The 17737-nt window shown below is 37.8% G+C and overlaps 1 protein-coding gene across 6 annotated transcripts in view; it reads right to left on the bottom strand.

Moving 5' to 3' along the window:
- Nucleotides 1-17737, bottom strand: part of DGKI (diacylglycerol kinase iota) — a 468091-nt gene that overhangs the window by 55582 nt on the left and 394772 nt on the right. For all 6 annotated transcript variants that reach the window (XM_010340506.3, XM_039472800.2, XM_074379024.1 and 3 more), the window contains 3 exons: nucleotides 15685-15725; nucleotides 14392-14519; nucleotides 12169-12291 (listed from right to left, as the gene is read on the bottom strand). In XM_010340506.3, the coding sequence (XP_010338808.2) occupies nucleotides 12169-12291; nucleotides 14392-14519; nucleotides 15685-15725 (292 nt within the window). The remainder of the gene's footprint in view (nucleotides 1-12168; nucleotides 12292-14391; nucleotides 14520-15684; nucleotides 15726-17737) is intronic.

Genomic DNA, 17737 nt, shown 5'->3' with positions numbered 1-17737 from the left:
GATGGTCTCGATCTCTTGACCTCGTGATCCACCCGCCTTGGCCTCCCAAAGTGCTGGGATTATAGGCGTGAGCCACCGCACCTGGTCGAATTCTTAAAGTCACAAGTAACAACCACAACAAAAAGACAAAACAGAAATCTGTGTTTGAGGCAGTCAGCTTCCAACAAGTCTCCAGGTTCCCAGGAAAATGAGTTTGTTCCTCTGGAACAGAGGTGTTGCCATGGAAGTCTGAATATATAAAATCAACCCAACTAAACATAGCTATAATATCTTCGAATGAATCATTTTATTAGATTAATATAGAGAGATACCACAAATCAGGGAACAAGACATTCAGCACTTATTGGCTAGTGGCTACTGCATTAGACAGCACTCTACCTAGACTTTATTATCACTGAGACACAAACAATCTCTAAGAAACTCAAAGATACTTTTTTTAGATTGCCTTCAATCCACAAATTTTCCTTCAAAGCCTCTTATCTTTCAAGTAGATCGATGACGAGGCTTAAGGACATGAAAATTGTGCACAGTTTTCCACCAGCAAAGAGCAATAGAAAAAAGCAAATGAGTATTGTATTTGAGAAGCCAAAGGTCTTTAAAAAGTATTACACCCCTTATGATCTTTTATCATTTTTAGTCAATAAACCTGGAACTGAAATAATGGGTGTCACAGCTATTTAAGTCTCTACGTCTGGTATAATATTATACTCTGCAATAGATTTTAGACATGTACATTTTCTTGATAAGCTGCATGGAATGCTCAGAACTTACAAGCTCATCCTAACACAATATCCTTTTATCTGAATAATACTGCCCTGTTTTCTTTCTTTCTATTTTGTTAGCCCCTATGCATATTTTGCTGTTGTTGTTGTTGTTGTTGTTGCTTCCTTGCTTATTTGTTTTCATCTCATGACTTTAACTAAAAAGCACCCATGGCTTTCCTACTTGGTCGTTCCTCAGAATGGCTACATTATTTCCTTCCTTGGAGATAGGATGTCAACAGACTATCCATTTTAGAGTCTCTCTTAAAGAACAGAGGGTAGCTTAGATAAACACGGGGGATGCATCTACATGGGACTCTTAACTTTCTGTAAAGAATCATCTACAAATGAATGTCTATCTCTATTCCCAGTGTCCCTAACACATATACCTTCTACTTAGCACTTCTAAACCATCACCTGGTGGGGAGTTGGCCAAGGGATGGGGCCAGCACATAGAGGTGAGCTTAAGATAAACACACAGGACAGGTGTGAAAGCAGAATCTGAATAGGTACAAGAGCAGAGATTCATATTCTAAAAACACTCTGCAGTGGGATACTTCCCTAGGACCACAGACTATGGATGGAGTAGAAGAGGTGGGAGATATTTAGCCACTTCACAGGCCTGACTGAATAGCCAAGGCGCCTTCATTTTCTGGTTACCGTCCTGCAATAACAATAGGGAACAAAGTCGAAATGCCAGGGCAAGCTAGACACCATGCACCCTCTACACCCTACACAGCACACTACAAATAAGACCACCAGTCCTTATTGTGAAGTCCTTGTCAGGGAACAAAGCAGCACACACGTCCACACACTGAAAACAACTCACTATATGTGTGTTTTATTAAATTTCCTTTTATACCTGTCTTTCCTCTTTACCGTCCAGCTTTGGGGATGAGAACCACAGCGAAAACACTACTTTCTATAAACATCAGGTGATCATCCATCCTACTCAGGAAGAGACAGAGAAGCTCTTTCTATCAACTTGGAATGTTCATTCTCTCTCCTTTGAGTCATTTTCTTTTGTTTATTTGCCCCTCTCCTGATCACAGCCCTGAGAGTTTCCTGGACTTTTTCACTGACCTTTCTCACAGTTGGGTGGAATAAAAAAACAAAATAACACTGTTTCACCTTTAGCATTTACAATTCCATACTTTCTCTATACCCTCCTTAGTCTTCATCTCCTTATCTAGTCTGTCCTGTATAGAACCGTCTGCCATCATGTGCTCACACCTTTTTCCTGTGGTGAGCATGCAAGAATGTTCATGCCTGGTCAGACTACACCAGGTTTGACCTTCTTCCCTGCTTCTTGAGCCATTTTGCTTGCTCTCTGTTAAACTCCTACATAGTCCCAAATGAAAACTGATTTCCCCGTTGGGTATTCCCTGCAGGCACATTTCAAGGGTCTGCATCACCACTGCAGAAACATCATCTTTGTTTTTCTTCGGTTTTGCCATGAAGTGGTAATGCTACACAAATTCCATTTATTTCCTAAAACTGTTGGTGGACAAAAATCTTCATTTAAAGCAAGTAAGCCAAGGTATGATTTACTGTGCTGTGAAAGCGTGGCTGCAGATGATCATCTCTGAGCAACGGCTTTCTTCCCTTGAGCATCTCTCAAGGGCGCATTGCCTATCCTGGAGAACTAGTCTACCAGGTCTATTACGTCATTTGGAGGACCTGAGGGAGAAAGAGCGAGACCATGGATCTAAGTGACATCTTCACCACAATCACTCTAGCCTGAAAGCATCTCTAATTAGGTAAAATAGGACCAGAAATCCCACAGCACTGAGAATCTCCCTCGACTACATAATTCTCTCTTTGTTTTGATTTTGGTCCTTCTAATTATGAATATTTCTCTTAAGACAGTGAACAAAGGACATACAGTGAAAGAAAGCAGGCGAGAATGAGATGCGAGATGAAAGTCACAGCAATCACACAGAGTGGCATTGAAACGAGAGACAGACAAACACATTCTCTATTCAAGTGGTCGCAAACCCATTCAGGGAATGCCAAGCCGCCTCAGAGGTAACACTCACGACCCTCAGAGGGAAGAGGAGTAGAAAGAGAAAAATGGAAGAAAGAAGGCAGAGATGAACATTGATGTGGATGGAAGGAAATAATTTCCAGCGTGTAAATTTAATAAAGGCTGGTTGGTGAGTTCTTCATTTGATACACATTTCTACCGATTCCCTTTAGTATCATAATTTCCCAGTCTTTTAAGGCTCTCCTAACTAAATATATGCCCTGATGACCCCCATGTAAGCTGTGCTTGAAATATCTTGTTGTTGTTTTTTTAAAATAGATTTCTATATTTACCTATATTTGGCTTTTAGAAAATAGCACTGTTGAGGTTGGGGAGGTATTAGTCAAAAGCCACATAATTACAGTTCAGTAGACGCAGTTCAAGAGATGCATTGTACAACTTGGTGACTTTGGTTAATAATGATATAACATATTCTTAAAAAATGGAAAGAGACTGCGTATTAAATGTTCTTACCATAAAAATAACTGTGCGACATAATGCATTCATTAATCAACCAGATTCAGTCATTCAACAATGTATATGTACTTTAAAAAATCATGTTGTACACAGTAAATACAATTAGTCAATTAAGAAGAAGTTTAAAAACTAATTTAAAAAAACAAAATAACACTGTTTTACCTTTAGCATTTAGTTTCATACCTTCTGTATACCCTCCTTAGTTTGCTGAGTCTCCTGAATGTCTTTTTGAGTTTGAAATTTTACTGCCACCTACTGTTAATTTTGAAGAACTGCTCATTTTTAAATGAGGGCAAAGGCGTTTGAAATCCATGGGTGGAGAGACTGAGGAAGAATGAGCAAAACTGGACAGTGGACACAGAAGAGAAATAGATGAAATAAAGAGATGGAGCTGGAGAAAATAATATGTAACAAGCTTATTCATCCTGACAATGTGGCCATCGAATTTTAGCATTCTGAAGAGGAAATGAAAAATGAAAGAAACCCAGCGCAGTTGTGAAGAAATAAAGGATGGTGGCTTCCCTTTAGAAATCAGTCTCTGCAATATAGTTGCCAGCCCACTTTCTAAAAAAAGGGGTGAAGAAATAGAAAAGGCACATTGTTCTAAAATCCAGCCAACGGAGACGTACCCAGAGAGCCAGGAGGAAGTACCCTTTAGAAAAAGCCAAGCCGCCGGCTTTATCCTAGTGACTCTGGGAACCCTGGCCAACAGCTTCTGTTGAGACATAATCCATCTGGATTTTGTCAATGTGGACTTTTATTTTTCATTTTAAGCATAAGTTGAAACATGAGGGAGCTCTGGATTGTGAAGGCAAATCACATGAGAGCCACGTTTAGTCTTAGCACATGGGGCTTATAAGCGAAGCACCTCACTTATCTCGTGATCCAGGATATGCAATATCTCCCTTGCGGTAATTGAGTAAGGGCTCAGCCACAGCTAGTTATTTTTAGGAAATCCAAATAAGGGCTTCTGGTCCCAGATTTAGAAAATGGAAGACAAAACTAGGCAGGGTTGGAAGCTGGTTTGGCACCTCTGAAGATAACTGTAACATACCCCAGAAGCTTTCCCGACAACATCTCCTTCCACCCTGCCCTTCTCAGGAGAGGGTGGGAACAGAATCTCAACAGTGTCTGCTTCCTCTCGACTTTAATGTGTCTAAGGACAAAAGAGTTTCTCAGTTATATATCAGTTCAAGAAGCTCTGTGAAAAAATAAAATAAAATAAATGCAGATTAATCATAGTAATATTGAGAACAAGAAATTAAATTGGGCTCGACAGACTCTGTAAGAATAATTCAATTACTCCAGGGTTGGATATTAAGCACTGCTATGTACTTAACTCTATTCCAAGAGCTGTGGGAGGTACTTAACTTATAACATTATAACTTATAACATTTCATTCCCACATTTAAGGAAATTTTAAGGGAGTCATGGAGTAAGACCAACCTCTCACAGAGTATTGGAGAAAACTGTTAGAGGATTATTGTTCTTTTGCATGATGCTTGGCACAATCATCCAGAAAAGTTAGAAAAGAGGGGAAATGTGCTTTCCAGCTCCCTGAATTCCAAAGAAGTAATGCTACCATAGTGTTGAAGTATCTCTTGTTCTGATCTTAAAGCTGGGGTTTCAGAGGGCCCCAGAAGTACCTCAAAGAAGCCCCACACCCTATGTAACTCCCCACCACCACCATTTCCAGTAGTAATATGGTATCCCTCTCATATCCCTCAACCCCATGCTGAACATGGTACATCCCAGCAACCTGAGATTCACAGGCAAATATTTTTTTTAAAAAAATTTCAAAATGATCACTCTTTCATACTTTAGATTTGTTTGATCAAAGTATTCACCTGAGGCAGACACATTGAGAAAATAAGAGTGCTGGTAGAAGTTGGAGAATGCAGCAAATGGACCAACAGGTTATTCTGGAGGTGAGTGCCTGGAAAATCCTTGCTACTCTACCTACCACTGTGCTCACCAACCATGCCTACAACTTCCTATATCCACCACACTTCCCTTTTACTTTCTTGCTTGTAAAATACCAACATTTCCCAAGTCAGGCATTCAAGTGGGTCTTTATTATTTTGAGCTGTGTATTCTTTGGATCAAGCATATTTATATTCAAATTTGAAATATATAAATGGAATCTACAGCCTAACAAAAATAGCCAACATTTTACATACTATTTTGTTATTATCACTATTATTTTAATTTGATAAACACCTGGTTTAGTATAGCAATATAAATAGACACGTATCTATTGGTTTGACAGAGCACCTTTTCTATCAAGGGATGTTCTATGAATGGAACATCCTTCCATTCATCCAAAAAGCCTGCCTGTTGAATGCCTACTATTCTAGGTATGGGGCCAAGTGCTATAGAAACAGAGGGAGGCATGCACAGTGTGGTCATCCAAGGTACTCAGATGCTTTAAAGAGGGTTCAATCAATACTGCCTCACATCCACAGTATTCCTGAAGTGTGAACAGATATGGCCACCAGCTTTTACAAGTGAAAAGAGAGACCCACTTAACACTAATATTTCCTCATGCTCTAATCATTGGCAAAACTTGGAACTCACAGCAGTAGAAAGCTAGAATTTCTTGGGATTATTTCAAATAAAATGGATGTTTATATTAAAGTAAGTTTGTTTTTTTTTTCTTTCAATTTCAGTCAAAAAAGATCTGGTGCACAAGGAATTCTGTTCTGACTCTAACTGAACTTGGAAAGATTAAGTCCATTTCTCCAAGTGGTTTAGGGCCTCCATAGGCAGAACTGATTGACAAACAATTATAAAAGTAACAAAGCAAAATCTCTTATCAAATATTTTACGCACATATAGAAATAGTGTTATTCTGTGCTTGCCAAATACAGTAACAACTTGAGGTAAGTCGAGAAGAAAAAGAAGAAGAAAGGAAGACATATGTCAGCTATCCTGTATTTTTCCAGCTGGAATGATTATCCAGGGTGAGCAAGATTGAGACCAGTCAAAGGTAAGCAGAGATGCCAAAGGTAGGGGACCCAACTATCTCAGCGAAACAGATGCCAGGAGCCATCTTTATCCTGACAGCACCAATTTCATCTCTAAGATATATTTCAGCAAAACCTGCATTCCACTAAGAAGATTAATTTTCTCCCGCTTATCTGATTGTGAAGCTCAAAGAGTATTTCCAAAATCAAAATCTCTGTGCAACAGTCTGTCTTCCTGTTGAGAACTTGAAGCTTTCACAATAAGCACAATTACCCTTTTTATTAGGTTCAGGCTGTAACCTAATGTTCCCAAAAGAAAATGAATAAAGAAAGTAATCGAGGACCAGGGGGGAATAAAGTTATTCCTCCCATAATCAGCCTGGAACATCTGAATTTTCAGAACAAAGGAAGTTTCCGGGCTTTATCTTCTTGATATAGTGATTCAAAATTGCAGAGTTTACTATAAAGGCCAGTTTTTCAGTTTAAAGTATTATTAAGTCTTTTGAGATCTCCAAATAATTTCTTAGTTGTCCAAATTTCCTTAAGCACACATAACATACAGGGATGTTAAACTATCATTGAGTGTTTTCCATTATTTGAATGACATTTCTGGTTTACACAATGAAAAGAACAACTACTTATCTGTTCATATGTAAAAAATGAAGAAAATACACATAGAACCCCTAATAAGCCTATTTTTTACTTGAAGTTGAAATGTTCATTAATTCTTTAAATATTCATCTTTTCTATGTAAGAGTAAAAAGTTAAATCTTAAAAAAAGCAAATTCTATTTCTTCTTGTTTCCAGAACACTCTAGGCATATATCCATAATGGCACTTATTAGTGGAAACTGTAAAATTTGGTTTGTGTAATATTTCCCCTTTAAATACAAGCTCTTCAAGGTCAATAATTACTTATTATTTAGTTTCCTATCTCCAGTGCCTGACTTCAGTCACTGAAGGTGCACCACATTGATTTGTTTAATAAATGATTAACTGAATTGTTTACCCTATTTCTTAGGATTCAGATGAAATCACAAATCAGACCTGACACATTATAGTTAAACATTTGATAGCATTATCTTTTCTTTTTGACAGAAATCCCCTGCCAATCATAAAAACCCATTAGCCCTGCGTAGCTGATCCGGTAGCAGATACCTGCCTAGACACAGTTATCCGGATTGAATATCTGCCCCATGTGTGGTTTCACTACACTGTTTCCCCTGTGTCTTAGTCTAGTAGCAAGATATTATTTGTGTGACAGTCCATTTTAGTTCCTTCAGGCTTAGGGCTTGGGGACACTGAGAAAAATTACACCTCTTTCAGTCATTTGGGGATTTCTCACAAACCACAAAATCTAAGAACTGGAAAAAGGCTATTCTGATTCAGAAACAAAAGCATTGTCTTCTAGCCCCTTTACCTGCCTGCTCTTAACCCATCTAACCCAAAGGCAAGTCTGTCCTTTTCTCAAAGAAAACTTAAGAAGAATATATCACAGTTTTCATTCCATGTCAATTTTCTTATCTCAAAGATACTCAAGTGGCAAAATTCTTCCTTACAACTCAAATAGATTAGGTCTGCAAAAATTTAAGCTAATTCCCTCCTTATTAATCTTCTGCCAAATTAAATATAGTCTTGTCATGAATCATGGTAGTACTATTAATGATAAGAACAAATACATTTCCAGAATTATGTTATTTTAAATAGAACTTCCTTGGACACTGAAAACATTTTTTTAAACTTAAAGACAAAATCACTATGGTCCTAGCAGTGATCATGTCAGTCAACCACTTCTCACCAATTCATTTCAAAATTGGTTCTTAAATATTTCAGGTTTTGAAGACACTATACACATAGTTTATCCTATTTTGGAATTATAGTCTTTCTTACAGGATCTGTATATAAGTGGACATATATATATCTTCCCTTAAAATTATGGTAAAAATGCGACCAGTTCCAGTAATGACAGAAATCGAATTCATCCTCTTTATATTAATTGCCTCTCAGTCTGTCTAAGAAAAGGGAGATTGATGGATCTAAGAGACTATTTTAAAGTTTAAAACCATGAGAAAATGCTGATCGGTTGCAATTTGGAGGGGAAAGGGCCGCTTGGCACAAAGTGCTCTGAGTACCTTGGAGGAAGAATGATATAGGGAAAGCACTGTGAGTATATTTCTTTCTGTTTTCAGTACTTTTTTCTTTTAAATCAGTCTTCTCAGAATTTTGTCTTATTTATCTTTTCAGATAATTTTTTAAAATTTTATTCTCGGTTCATCTTCTATCTGCTTTATTCTCCTTATCATTGATTTCTCTCATTATCTTTATATTTTTCACCCTTCTGATTTCTTTTTTCTTTACATTGGGATTCTTTTTCCAATTTATCAAATTGAACGCTTTGCTTATTTGCATGTGATCATTTTTCCCTTGATAAATGGATTTACGGTCCTAAATCATTCTATAAATACCACGTTAGCAGTGTCTTGAAAACACCGGTAAGTAGTATTTTCAGTTCTAAGAATGGAAAGTTTCTCTTTTGATTTCTTTTTATGTAGTGAGTCATTTAGCACTGTCAACAGGATGTCAAAATGGAACCTTTCCTATCTCCCAAGTTAACTGGGGCTTTAAAGCTTAAACCAACAGATGCTGATCATACCGAGATTATTAAAATAAGTGTTCAGGGCCTTTTCAGTTACTGATTTATAAATATTCTTATTGGGAAGGTAAATTGTGCAATATCAAGTGAGCTGAGACTGCATATATATTCTACAACACAGGGGGACACATGTCCCACAATGTTTGCTACATTTTTTAAAATAATAGAATATTAGAAATCAATATCAAAATGGAGAAATAATTTATGGCATATATATGATGCAATACTCTATACTAAAAATTTTTTAAAATCTGCATATGTCAATATGAATGAATTTCAAAAATATAATATTGAGTGAAATGGCAAGTTCCAAAATACATGCATTATATAACACAGGTAATAAAAAATAAATACAAGTTGAGATTCCCTTATCCAAAATGCTTGGGACCAGAATTGTCTCCAATTTTTTATTTTCTTAAGATTTTGTAATATCTTCATTATACTTACCAGCTGAGCATCCCTAATCCAAATATCTGAAATCCAAAATGTTCCAATAAGCATTTCCCTTGAGCATCACATCAGCACTTTAAAAGTTGCGGATTTTGAAGCATTTTGGATTACAGATTTTCCAACTAGAGAGACTCAATTTGAACAATACAAAACAAAACCATGAAACAATAGTCAATATTTTTTTACACTACTCTCTTGTTTATGGCTTGAAAGAAAGACCTAAGGCAAATACAGAAAAGCAATGACACAATAAATCAGCGTGGTTGGTACATGATGGCCTTCTATATAATTTGTATACTTATTTGGATTAGAACATAGTTAGTATATATTTCATATTTTTTAAACTGAGGTTTATCACCATTACATTTTGTTTCAATCTCTTCTTTTAAAGAAAAAAAATGCTTTAAGATTAATTCTCAGCCATATTTGCTTTTGGGTAAGTTTGCAGTTGTATATTTAATTTGCATGCATAGTAACCCTATATTGTAGAATTTTTCACCTTACAAATATGAAAAAAAAGAAATAGAAACCAAAGAAAACCTCTGCAGCTCTGATACACTGACTTTTAAGGTCCCTTTGAGAAGACAGTGTAGCACAATGGGAAAAACATGGAATCAGAAGTCAAGCCGACCTCAGGTCAAACCACACTTGCCATGAGAAGTGACCTAAGGTAAATATTTTACCCCCTTAGGAGACTCCGTTTACTTATCTGTTAAGCAACTGCTAAATTTTAAAATTGCTGAAAGAAGATAATTTAATTATGATACAAAGCAAGTGGGAAGTATTCCATCAATAGTAGTTACTATTAACATAATCAGATATTTCCACAACTGCGATTATAACTATTTATATCAGAGATGATGTCTGAAGGAAACAAAAAGATATTTTAAGAAATTGATAGACACAAAAATTTTAAAAGTTAAAGAATTAATTAAAAAGTTGAGGTTAGGCATCTAGTTTAGTTTTGTTTCATTTTTAAGTGATTTAACACAACAATTTGATTATGCTTGTGTCTTCTATGAGACAGGAATTCAGGCTGAGCCTAGTGCTGATGACTTGTCTTTTGTTCCACAATATCCAGAGATTCAGCTGGAAAAGCTGAAAGACTAGGAGTGAATCTTTGAATGCCACTTTGCTTGTTTTCAAAGTAATTTTGCTGGATTTTTTAAAAGGGTCTACTACTCTAGGGCATTATAAAACTAAAGTAGTCTAAATGACTGTGAAAACTTAGAGTTGTCAATTGAAGATCAACCAAAGATTAAGAGAAATCCTAAAAGGATAATATAACCCAAGCAAACAAACAAAAAGAGTTGATTTTGACATCTGGTTTTAAGGACCTAGCTATTATATAAAGTGGTAAATTTATCTGTGATTCTTGGGAAGAATATTTACTATCTTATATACAATTATTTTATTATGATATGTGCATCAATATGTTATATATAGAAAAATCAGGACCTAGAAAACTAGAGTGAGCTCATATTCTGCCTTGTGGAAACAGACTATATACAAGTACAAATAATATACTCATCTGGTTTGCCTAGGCTTAATATCTATTTCTGTAGCTAATTAAAACTCTAATTTTCCAATAAGTCTGCCCACAGATAAATGGCCACATTTTTAGCCATTCATGGGTGGCTGACTCACCCTGGTTTGCAAGCCTCAATTCTGTAAAAAAAAGGAAATGGAAAAACACCCTGAATTGTAAGCAATCAAAATGCCATCGGAAAGTAACAACACAGTTTAATTAAAAAGAAAAATCCATAGTAATTCATTTTTGTTCCTTTCCCCTCTTCACACAAGAAAGTAAGAGGTAATACAGAGAAGCAATTAAAATGAAGTCTCCTTTTGCCCTCGGGGTGTGTGCTTTGAACCTTTGCCAATGAAATAATTAGCTCCAAATTTCTCATTTTTTTCCCTTTGTAATATTGAAATTGCTTCTGGTCTTTCTTCAGAAACAAAGCACTTCCTTGCCTCTTTAGTTAACCCTAGTCTTCTAAGAATCTTAGTAATCTTGTTATTCTATCAAAAGGCTATGACTGTGTGGTTACAAGGCCATTGTCACTATTTGATTAAGACCCCAGGTAAACTGGAAACCAGCCTAATTTCATGAACATAACCTCTAAGATGGAGTGAGTGGCCTGAAATTAAAGAGTAGATACGCAAGAGTACATCTGTCACCAGGGGAGATGACAGGAACGTGGATTCACCGAGCACAAAAGTACCAACACTGCTGTGGAACTCCAGCATGCATCCTACTCTCTCACCGTGACCAGATCTCAGAAGAAAGTGTAGCGTTCTGATCTACGAACAAATGCTGTACTGCTCACCCACAGAGACTGCAACCACCACATGGACAGCACTCAGATTTAGCCTATAAAACCATGTGGCAATATTGGGTAGAGCACACGTGCACAGGCTCAGGACAAATGAAACAGCAAAATAAAAGTGTTCACAAATAAAAAACCACACATCACTTTCAAACTACTCATGGTCACTCTCATGCATGTCTTTATGATGTGGCAAACAGGGACATCTGATAAATACTAAGCTCCAGTAAAGAAGACACTGGTGAGATTTAAAGTATGTCGAGGTTCACATGCAAGGAGCTCAACGTGGCTCAGGAGCAAGAGAAATGGGAGGTGGAGCTCCGTGAAGAGTTTGGGGTAGATAAAAGTAAGCAAGGTGCATGGAATGTCAAACACAAAGTAGCCTGTGTGAGACAGCCTGCGCGCCATTGAAAAGACAATCCTGTCCGTCGGTGCACAGCCCACAGTCCATCCTCTCCCAGCAATCACAGTAGCACAGAGGAAAAGAACAGCAAGAGAACTCTTACTGTAGCACGCGGGAGTGGCTGAGATCTTTCAGATCTGAGTCCTCATAATAGGGAGCTATCATCCCCAGCCCGCTGTCACTCAGCATGCGTTTCCGCAGGGCAGGATTCCACCAGTCTGAGATCCTGAGAGAAAGAAGGGCACCAGACAGTTAAGCATTCAATGTCAGCCACGTGACTTAGTCTTCACTTTCTGAAGACGAATCTTGCCTGTAAATGTGAGAAGCAAAATTTATCTTTATGGAGTATTTACCAGATAGTACACATTTATTATTTCATTCGTTTATCTCAACAATCATGAACTGTTTGTATGATTCTATCCCCTTTACTAATGAGAAAACTGAATTTCAAGATTAAGTCATTTTAAATGGGACATGAATAAGAAGTAATAGACCTAGTGTAGAAATGCAGATTAGAAAATAACAAAGTCCATCCTGTTTCACTGCTTCCCTGTTCTTGGTTTACTTCAGGGGAGGCAACTGGTGAGAAATAAGAAAGGCACTGATTCAAGTCCTGGTGGATTTTCAGGCTACTTTAATTTTTAAAGTTAGAGCTAACAGAGGTCTAGCCAGGCCTAAGGCAATTCCTTTTGGCTATTAATTTGACAAGAAGAAAATGACTGAGTGAGCAAAAACCAGGGCAACTTGGAAGAATGAATTTTCTCCTTACCATATCAAGAGACAGAGCCCAGATCAGGTGGGGTAGGAGGACACCCAGACTCCAGCACCTGCTGCTTCTGTGGCAGGACAAAACATTATACCTCCTTTCCCCACAACTGATGGGTCTGGTGCATGGATATGCCCTGCAAAGGTGGCTTTCCCCACCACCTTTGAGGCTCCCAGGGGTGCATGAGGCTACCCCTCGTGCCTGTTGGCCTTCCCCTCATGCTCTGACATCACTGGCTCTGGCTTCCTGACAACAGCTTTCTGTCTGTTCCACACAGCCACTTGTGCCCTCTCTTGTCTCCCCCAGACCTGGTACATATTGGACATCAGCTGGCCCTGGAAGAGTGGGAAACCACTCACAAATAGCAGCAGTGAACCAAAAAAAGGGGAAAAAGAGCAAATCTAGTGACAAGGGGAAAACAGGGATGAAGATTACATTGCGGTTTGCTTACCTAATGGCCTGTTCATTCATACTGTATGAGTATGTGTAGATGATGTGCATTTGCTATTTCAGTACACTGTGTATGGTTTCTAGAATAATTCTTATTTCAACAATTCAGGCCCCAACACACTAAATTTCACAAGGGCAAATATTTTTTATCTGTTTTTACTTTTGCACTGTTAACACCCCAAGTGCTTACACTGGGACCTGGTACACAAAATTATCTAAATAAATAGTTCTGAATTATTGAAATAACTTAAAAATCTTAATTATGTTTTGTGGTACAAGGTGGTAGCTAAATGCATGGGCTCTGGCATCAGGTAACCCAGGACTGAATCTCATTTTTTCTACTTATTTTCTGTGAAATACACAGAAAATAGGCAAGTAAAATAACCCTTTAGGTCTCAATTTTTTAATCTATGAATTAAAGATAATTGTACCAAATATTCAAGGTCACTGTGGAATTATGATGATCATTATTATTTTAAAACATTCTATTTAATGAGTGTTTTAAAAATGTCAGGAATGGCTTTAAGTGCTTTACCTGTATTAATTCTTTTAATCACCAAACAGTTCTCTGAGTGAGGATTATTATTATTTGTATTTTACAGATGAGAAAATAAGCACAGAGCACTTAATATGATTAAGTCACTATGAAGTGGTGGTACGAATAGAAGACAGGCACAGGACAGAGGTCCTAAAAAGCGTTTGGTATGTCAAAGTTATTATTATACAATCTACATGTCTCCAGCAGCCTGGAAATAGCAAAGAAGACGAAGAGGAGGAAGAGGAGAAAAACTGTCAAATCATCTGTGTCCATTTTTTACGTGAATAACTGAGTTACTACAAACATATAAGCACAAACACAAGTACTAGTATTTTCCAGGTTTGCTAAGAAGTGTTGCTGTGATGGGTAAAGAAGGTTTGGACATGATGCAAATCTGGTTTTGTGTTTCTACACGGCCATTCATCAGACAGACTTATAAAATAACCACTCTAAGGAAACACAACAAGAAGATCTTTATGTTTGATGTCATTAGAATAACAGCAAGTTCAAAGGCAAACTAGACACAGTGCCACCCTGAGGCCAGCCTCACAGGCAAGGAGAAACACACTCACCCCGAGGCTTGCTCCACCACCAGATCAGGCATGCCTGGAGGTGTCCCCGCTGGCTGTGACACCACCATATCTGGGTCCAGAATAAAAATCTCATCTTGGGAAATCTCCATCACAAAGTGCAAATGTTCCTAAGGAAAAACCAGAAGTCTGTTGCATGAAGAGTAACAAAACAAGGATTCTCGGTCTCCAGGAATAATGAAATTCTTCAATGTGTCAAAGGATCAGAGTGTGTTGCCAGAAGCCTAATTGGTTGGCGTTCCTCCCCAAAGCTGTGCTATGGCAGGCAGTGGGAGACAGGGAGAGATGAATCCCCTTGATTTCCAATTAACCAGCATTTTTTTTTTAAACAGAGCCTCATTCTGTCACCCATGCAGGAGTGCAGTGGTATGATCTTGGTTCACTGCAACCTCTGCTTCCTGGGTTCAAGCGAATCTCCTGCCTCAGCTTGCAGAGCAGCTGGAACTACAGGCACCTGCCACCATGCCCAGCTAATTTTTGTACTTTTAGTAGAGACAGGGTTTCACCATGTTAGCCAAGATGGTCTTGATCTCCTGACCTCGTGATCCACCTGGCTCAGCCTCCCAAAGTGCAGGGATTACTGGCATGAGCCACTGAGCCGAGCCCAATTATTTTAGGTATATCTAGAAATGGTCTTGACTCATCTTCTTCCAAAATACTATTAGAGAAGTGACACCCACATGCCATGTGGTCCAGCAGGAGTGTATGATAGCCTGGACTTCCACCCCATGACCTGGTCAAAGCTAAGCAGTATGATTAACAACTGGCTTTATTATTGGGTTCAATACTGTACATTATTTTTCTAGGAGAATTCAGTTAATGGGAGGACTTGTGACCTTGAATAAGCCTTTTTTTTTTTAACTCATCACTGCCCTACCTGTAGGGCTTGGCAAACTGAAACTAAGTAGCCTAGGTATACACTTGGGGCCTCAAACCTGCTAAACAGAAATGAGCTTAAAAAGACATAAAATTTCGCTAAGAAGGAGTAAAAATATCTGTGTGAATGAACATTTGGAGTACAGGCTGGTGATAATGTCTACAAGTCAACTTATTTTCTGTACTCATTTGCAAGATCAAGCTGTATCGTCTTGAGTCCATAAATCATAAAACACACGAAGATAAATAAAAGGTTCACAGCTTAGGTTATGAACCCCACTCCAAAATTTGTAAATGTCTCAGTGTTTTTCATTAGAAAAATGTATGAGATTAGCTACCAATGAAGTATATGAACTTGGGAACTTTTCACTTTCACAAGCAGGCTGGAAGAAAACTTACCTGAGATCTGTCTATTCGATAAAAGCGATCGGCAGAAGTTGCTAGGGAAAAAAATACATATGGCATTCAGCATGTTCAGTAATCTAGCACCAGATTTATAATCTTTTCTTCAACTATGCTGGTCAAAACCCCTACACAACAGTCATGCTAATCTCCTGGCCAATCCCTAAATTTATTAAGAAAACCTCAGCACTTTCATACCTCTGCCACTGCTATTCTAAGGCTTAGAAAGCCCTTTCCGTTGCCTCTGCCATATAAATTGTACTTGTCTTTAAAGAACCAGCTCAAGTACTTGTGCCCCTGTGAAACCTTTCTCAGTTCCAACCTCCCTACCCCAGCCAGAATGTATTACACCTGCCTCCAGGCATATTTACGTTTTTAAAAATGTCTTATACAGACTATCTTCACAGACAACTATGAAACTAAGAGATCTGTCTATTTATTTATTTATTTTTTATTTTTTTTTTTTGAGACAGAGTCTCACTCCCTCACCTAGGCTCGAGTACAGTGGCACGATTTCATCGCACTGCAACATCTGCCTCCCAGGTTCAAGGGATTCTCCTGCCTCAGTCTCCTGAATAGCTGAGACTACAGGCATATGCCACCAAACTCGGCTAATTTTTGTATTTTTAGTAGAGATGGGGTTTCACCATGTGGGTCAGGTTGGTCTTAAACTCCTGACTTCGTGATCCAACTGCCTTGGCCTCCCAAAGTACTGGGATTACAGGAATGAGCCACCACACCCAGCCAGACCTGCCTCTTTAAAAATCTGTTTCATTTAATCTTTTACGCCTCCTGAAATTAGCACAGGATCTTAAAGAAAGGTAGCACTTGGTATGTTTTTATTAAGTAAATAAAGCTAGAAAACGCTATAGTTATGTAGACTTCTAAGGGAAGTGATTTCCCAATTTTGAAAACGGCTTGAAGATTCAGGCCAGGGACTGTATGTGGTCTTAAATGAATCATTTCACTTTCAAGTTGCATCCTTAGCGTCATGTCTGAAGGACGCCAAAACAGAAAAAAAAAAAAAAAAATTTAAGCATTCTTGAAAAAGAGATCGAGCTGCATCTATGGTGTGAGGGGAAAAAAATCTAAACTACAAACTTTGGGTTTCTAGAAATTATTTTGAATATTCTTAATATTAAAAAGAATTATTGGCTACAATTTGGGAAGCCCAGGTGGCAGAACTGTTTGAAGCTAGGAGTCTGAGACCAGCCTAGGCAACAAAGTAGGACTTCATATCTACAAAAACAATTTTTGTAGTTAGCTGGGGATAATGGTGTGCCCCTGTGGTCCCAGCTACTCAGGAGGCTGAGGTGGGAGGATCGCCTGAAGCCAGGAAGTTCAAGCCTGCAGTGAGCCGTGATCATGCCACTGCACTCCAGCCAAGGTGATAGAGTCAGACTCCCATCTCAAAAAAGAAAAAAAAAGAAAAAGAAAAGCAAACCAAAACAATTATGTGCTTCTCACTCAAATCTATCTTACAAAGCCCAGATATCACAAATAGATTTTCTACAAAACAAACATAGCACAAGAAAGAAAAACTCAAAAAGCAAGTAATTATTTAAAATTCACAAACATTTAATGAGTCACTTCTCTCCAAAAGAAACTGAACTAAGAATCCAGCCAATTATGGTCCCCGCTCTCTAAAATCTAAGAATAGAATAAAATCTGCCTTGGAGAAATTTAATCTACTTTGTTCCCTTAAACCATGACTGCAATTACCTTTTAAAGTTTTTTTTAATAAAACTATGGAATAAAACTACTATCTGGGTTAAAACTGTTACCCACAATAGTTGTAATTTTATCTAAGACTTTAGATAGAACATATTTTTGTAATTTTCTGAAATATAAGTTGTTCCTCTGCAAATTCAGAAATGACAAATGATTATGTTTCTCACTGCTATGGAATAAAGAAGCTGGAGGAAAGTTCTCAGAGACAGCTGAGGAGACATTAACAAAAACCTGCATTATGATTTATATGGGTTAGATCTCACATAGGTACAAGTGCCCATCTTCATAACACTAGAAGAATATGCATGTGGCATTCAAA

The sequence above is a fragment of the Saimiri boliviensis genome, chromosome 10, assembly GCF_048565385.1.
Source record: "Saimiri boliviensis isolate mSaiBol1 chromosome 10, mSaiBol1.pri, whole genome shotgun sequence".
Classification (NCBI taxonomy): Eukaryota; Metazoa; Chordata; class Mammalia; order Primates; family Cebidae; genus Saimiri; species Saimiri boliviensis.
Note: the sequence above shows the minus strand (reverse complement) of the source record. Positions and strands in the feature narration are given on the sequence as shown.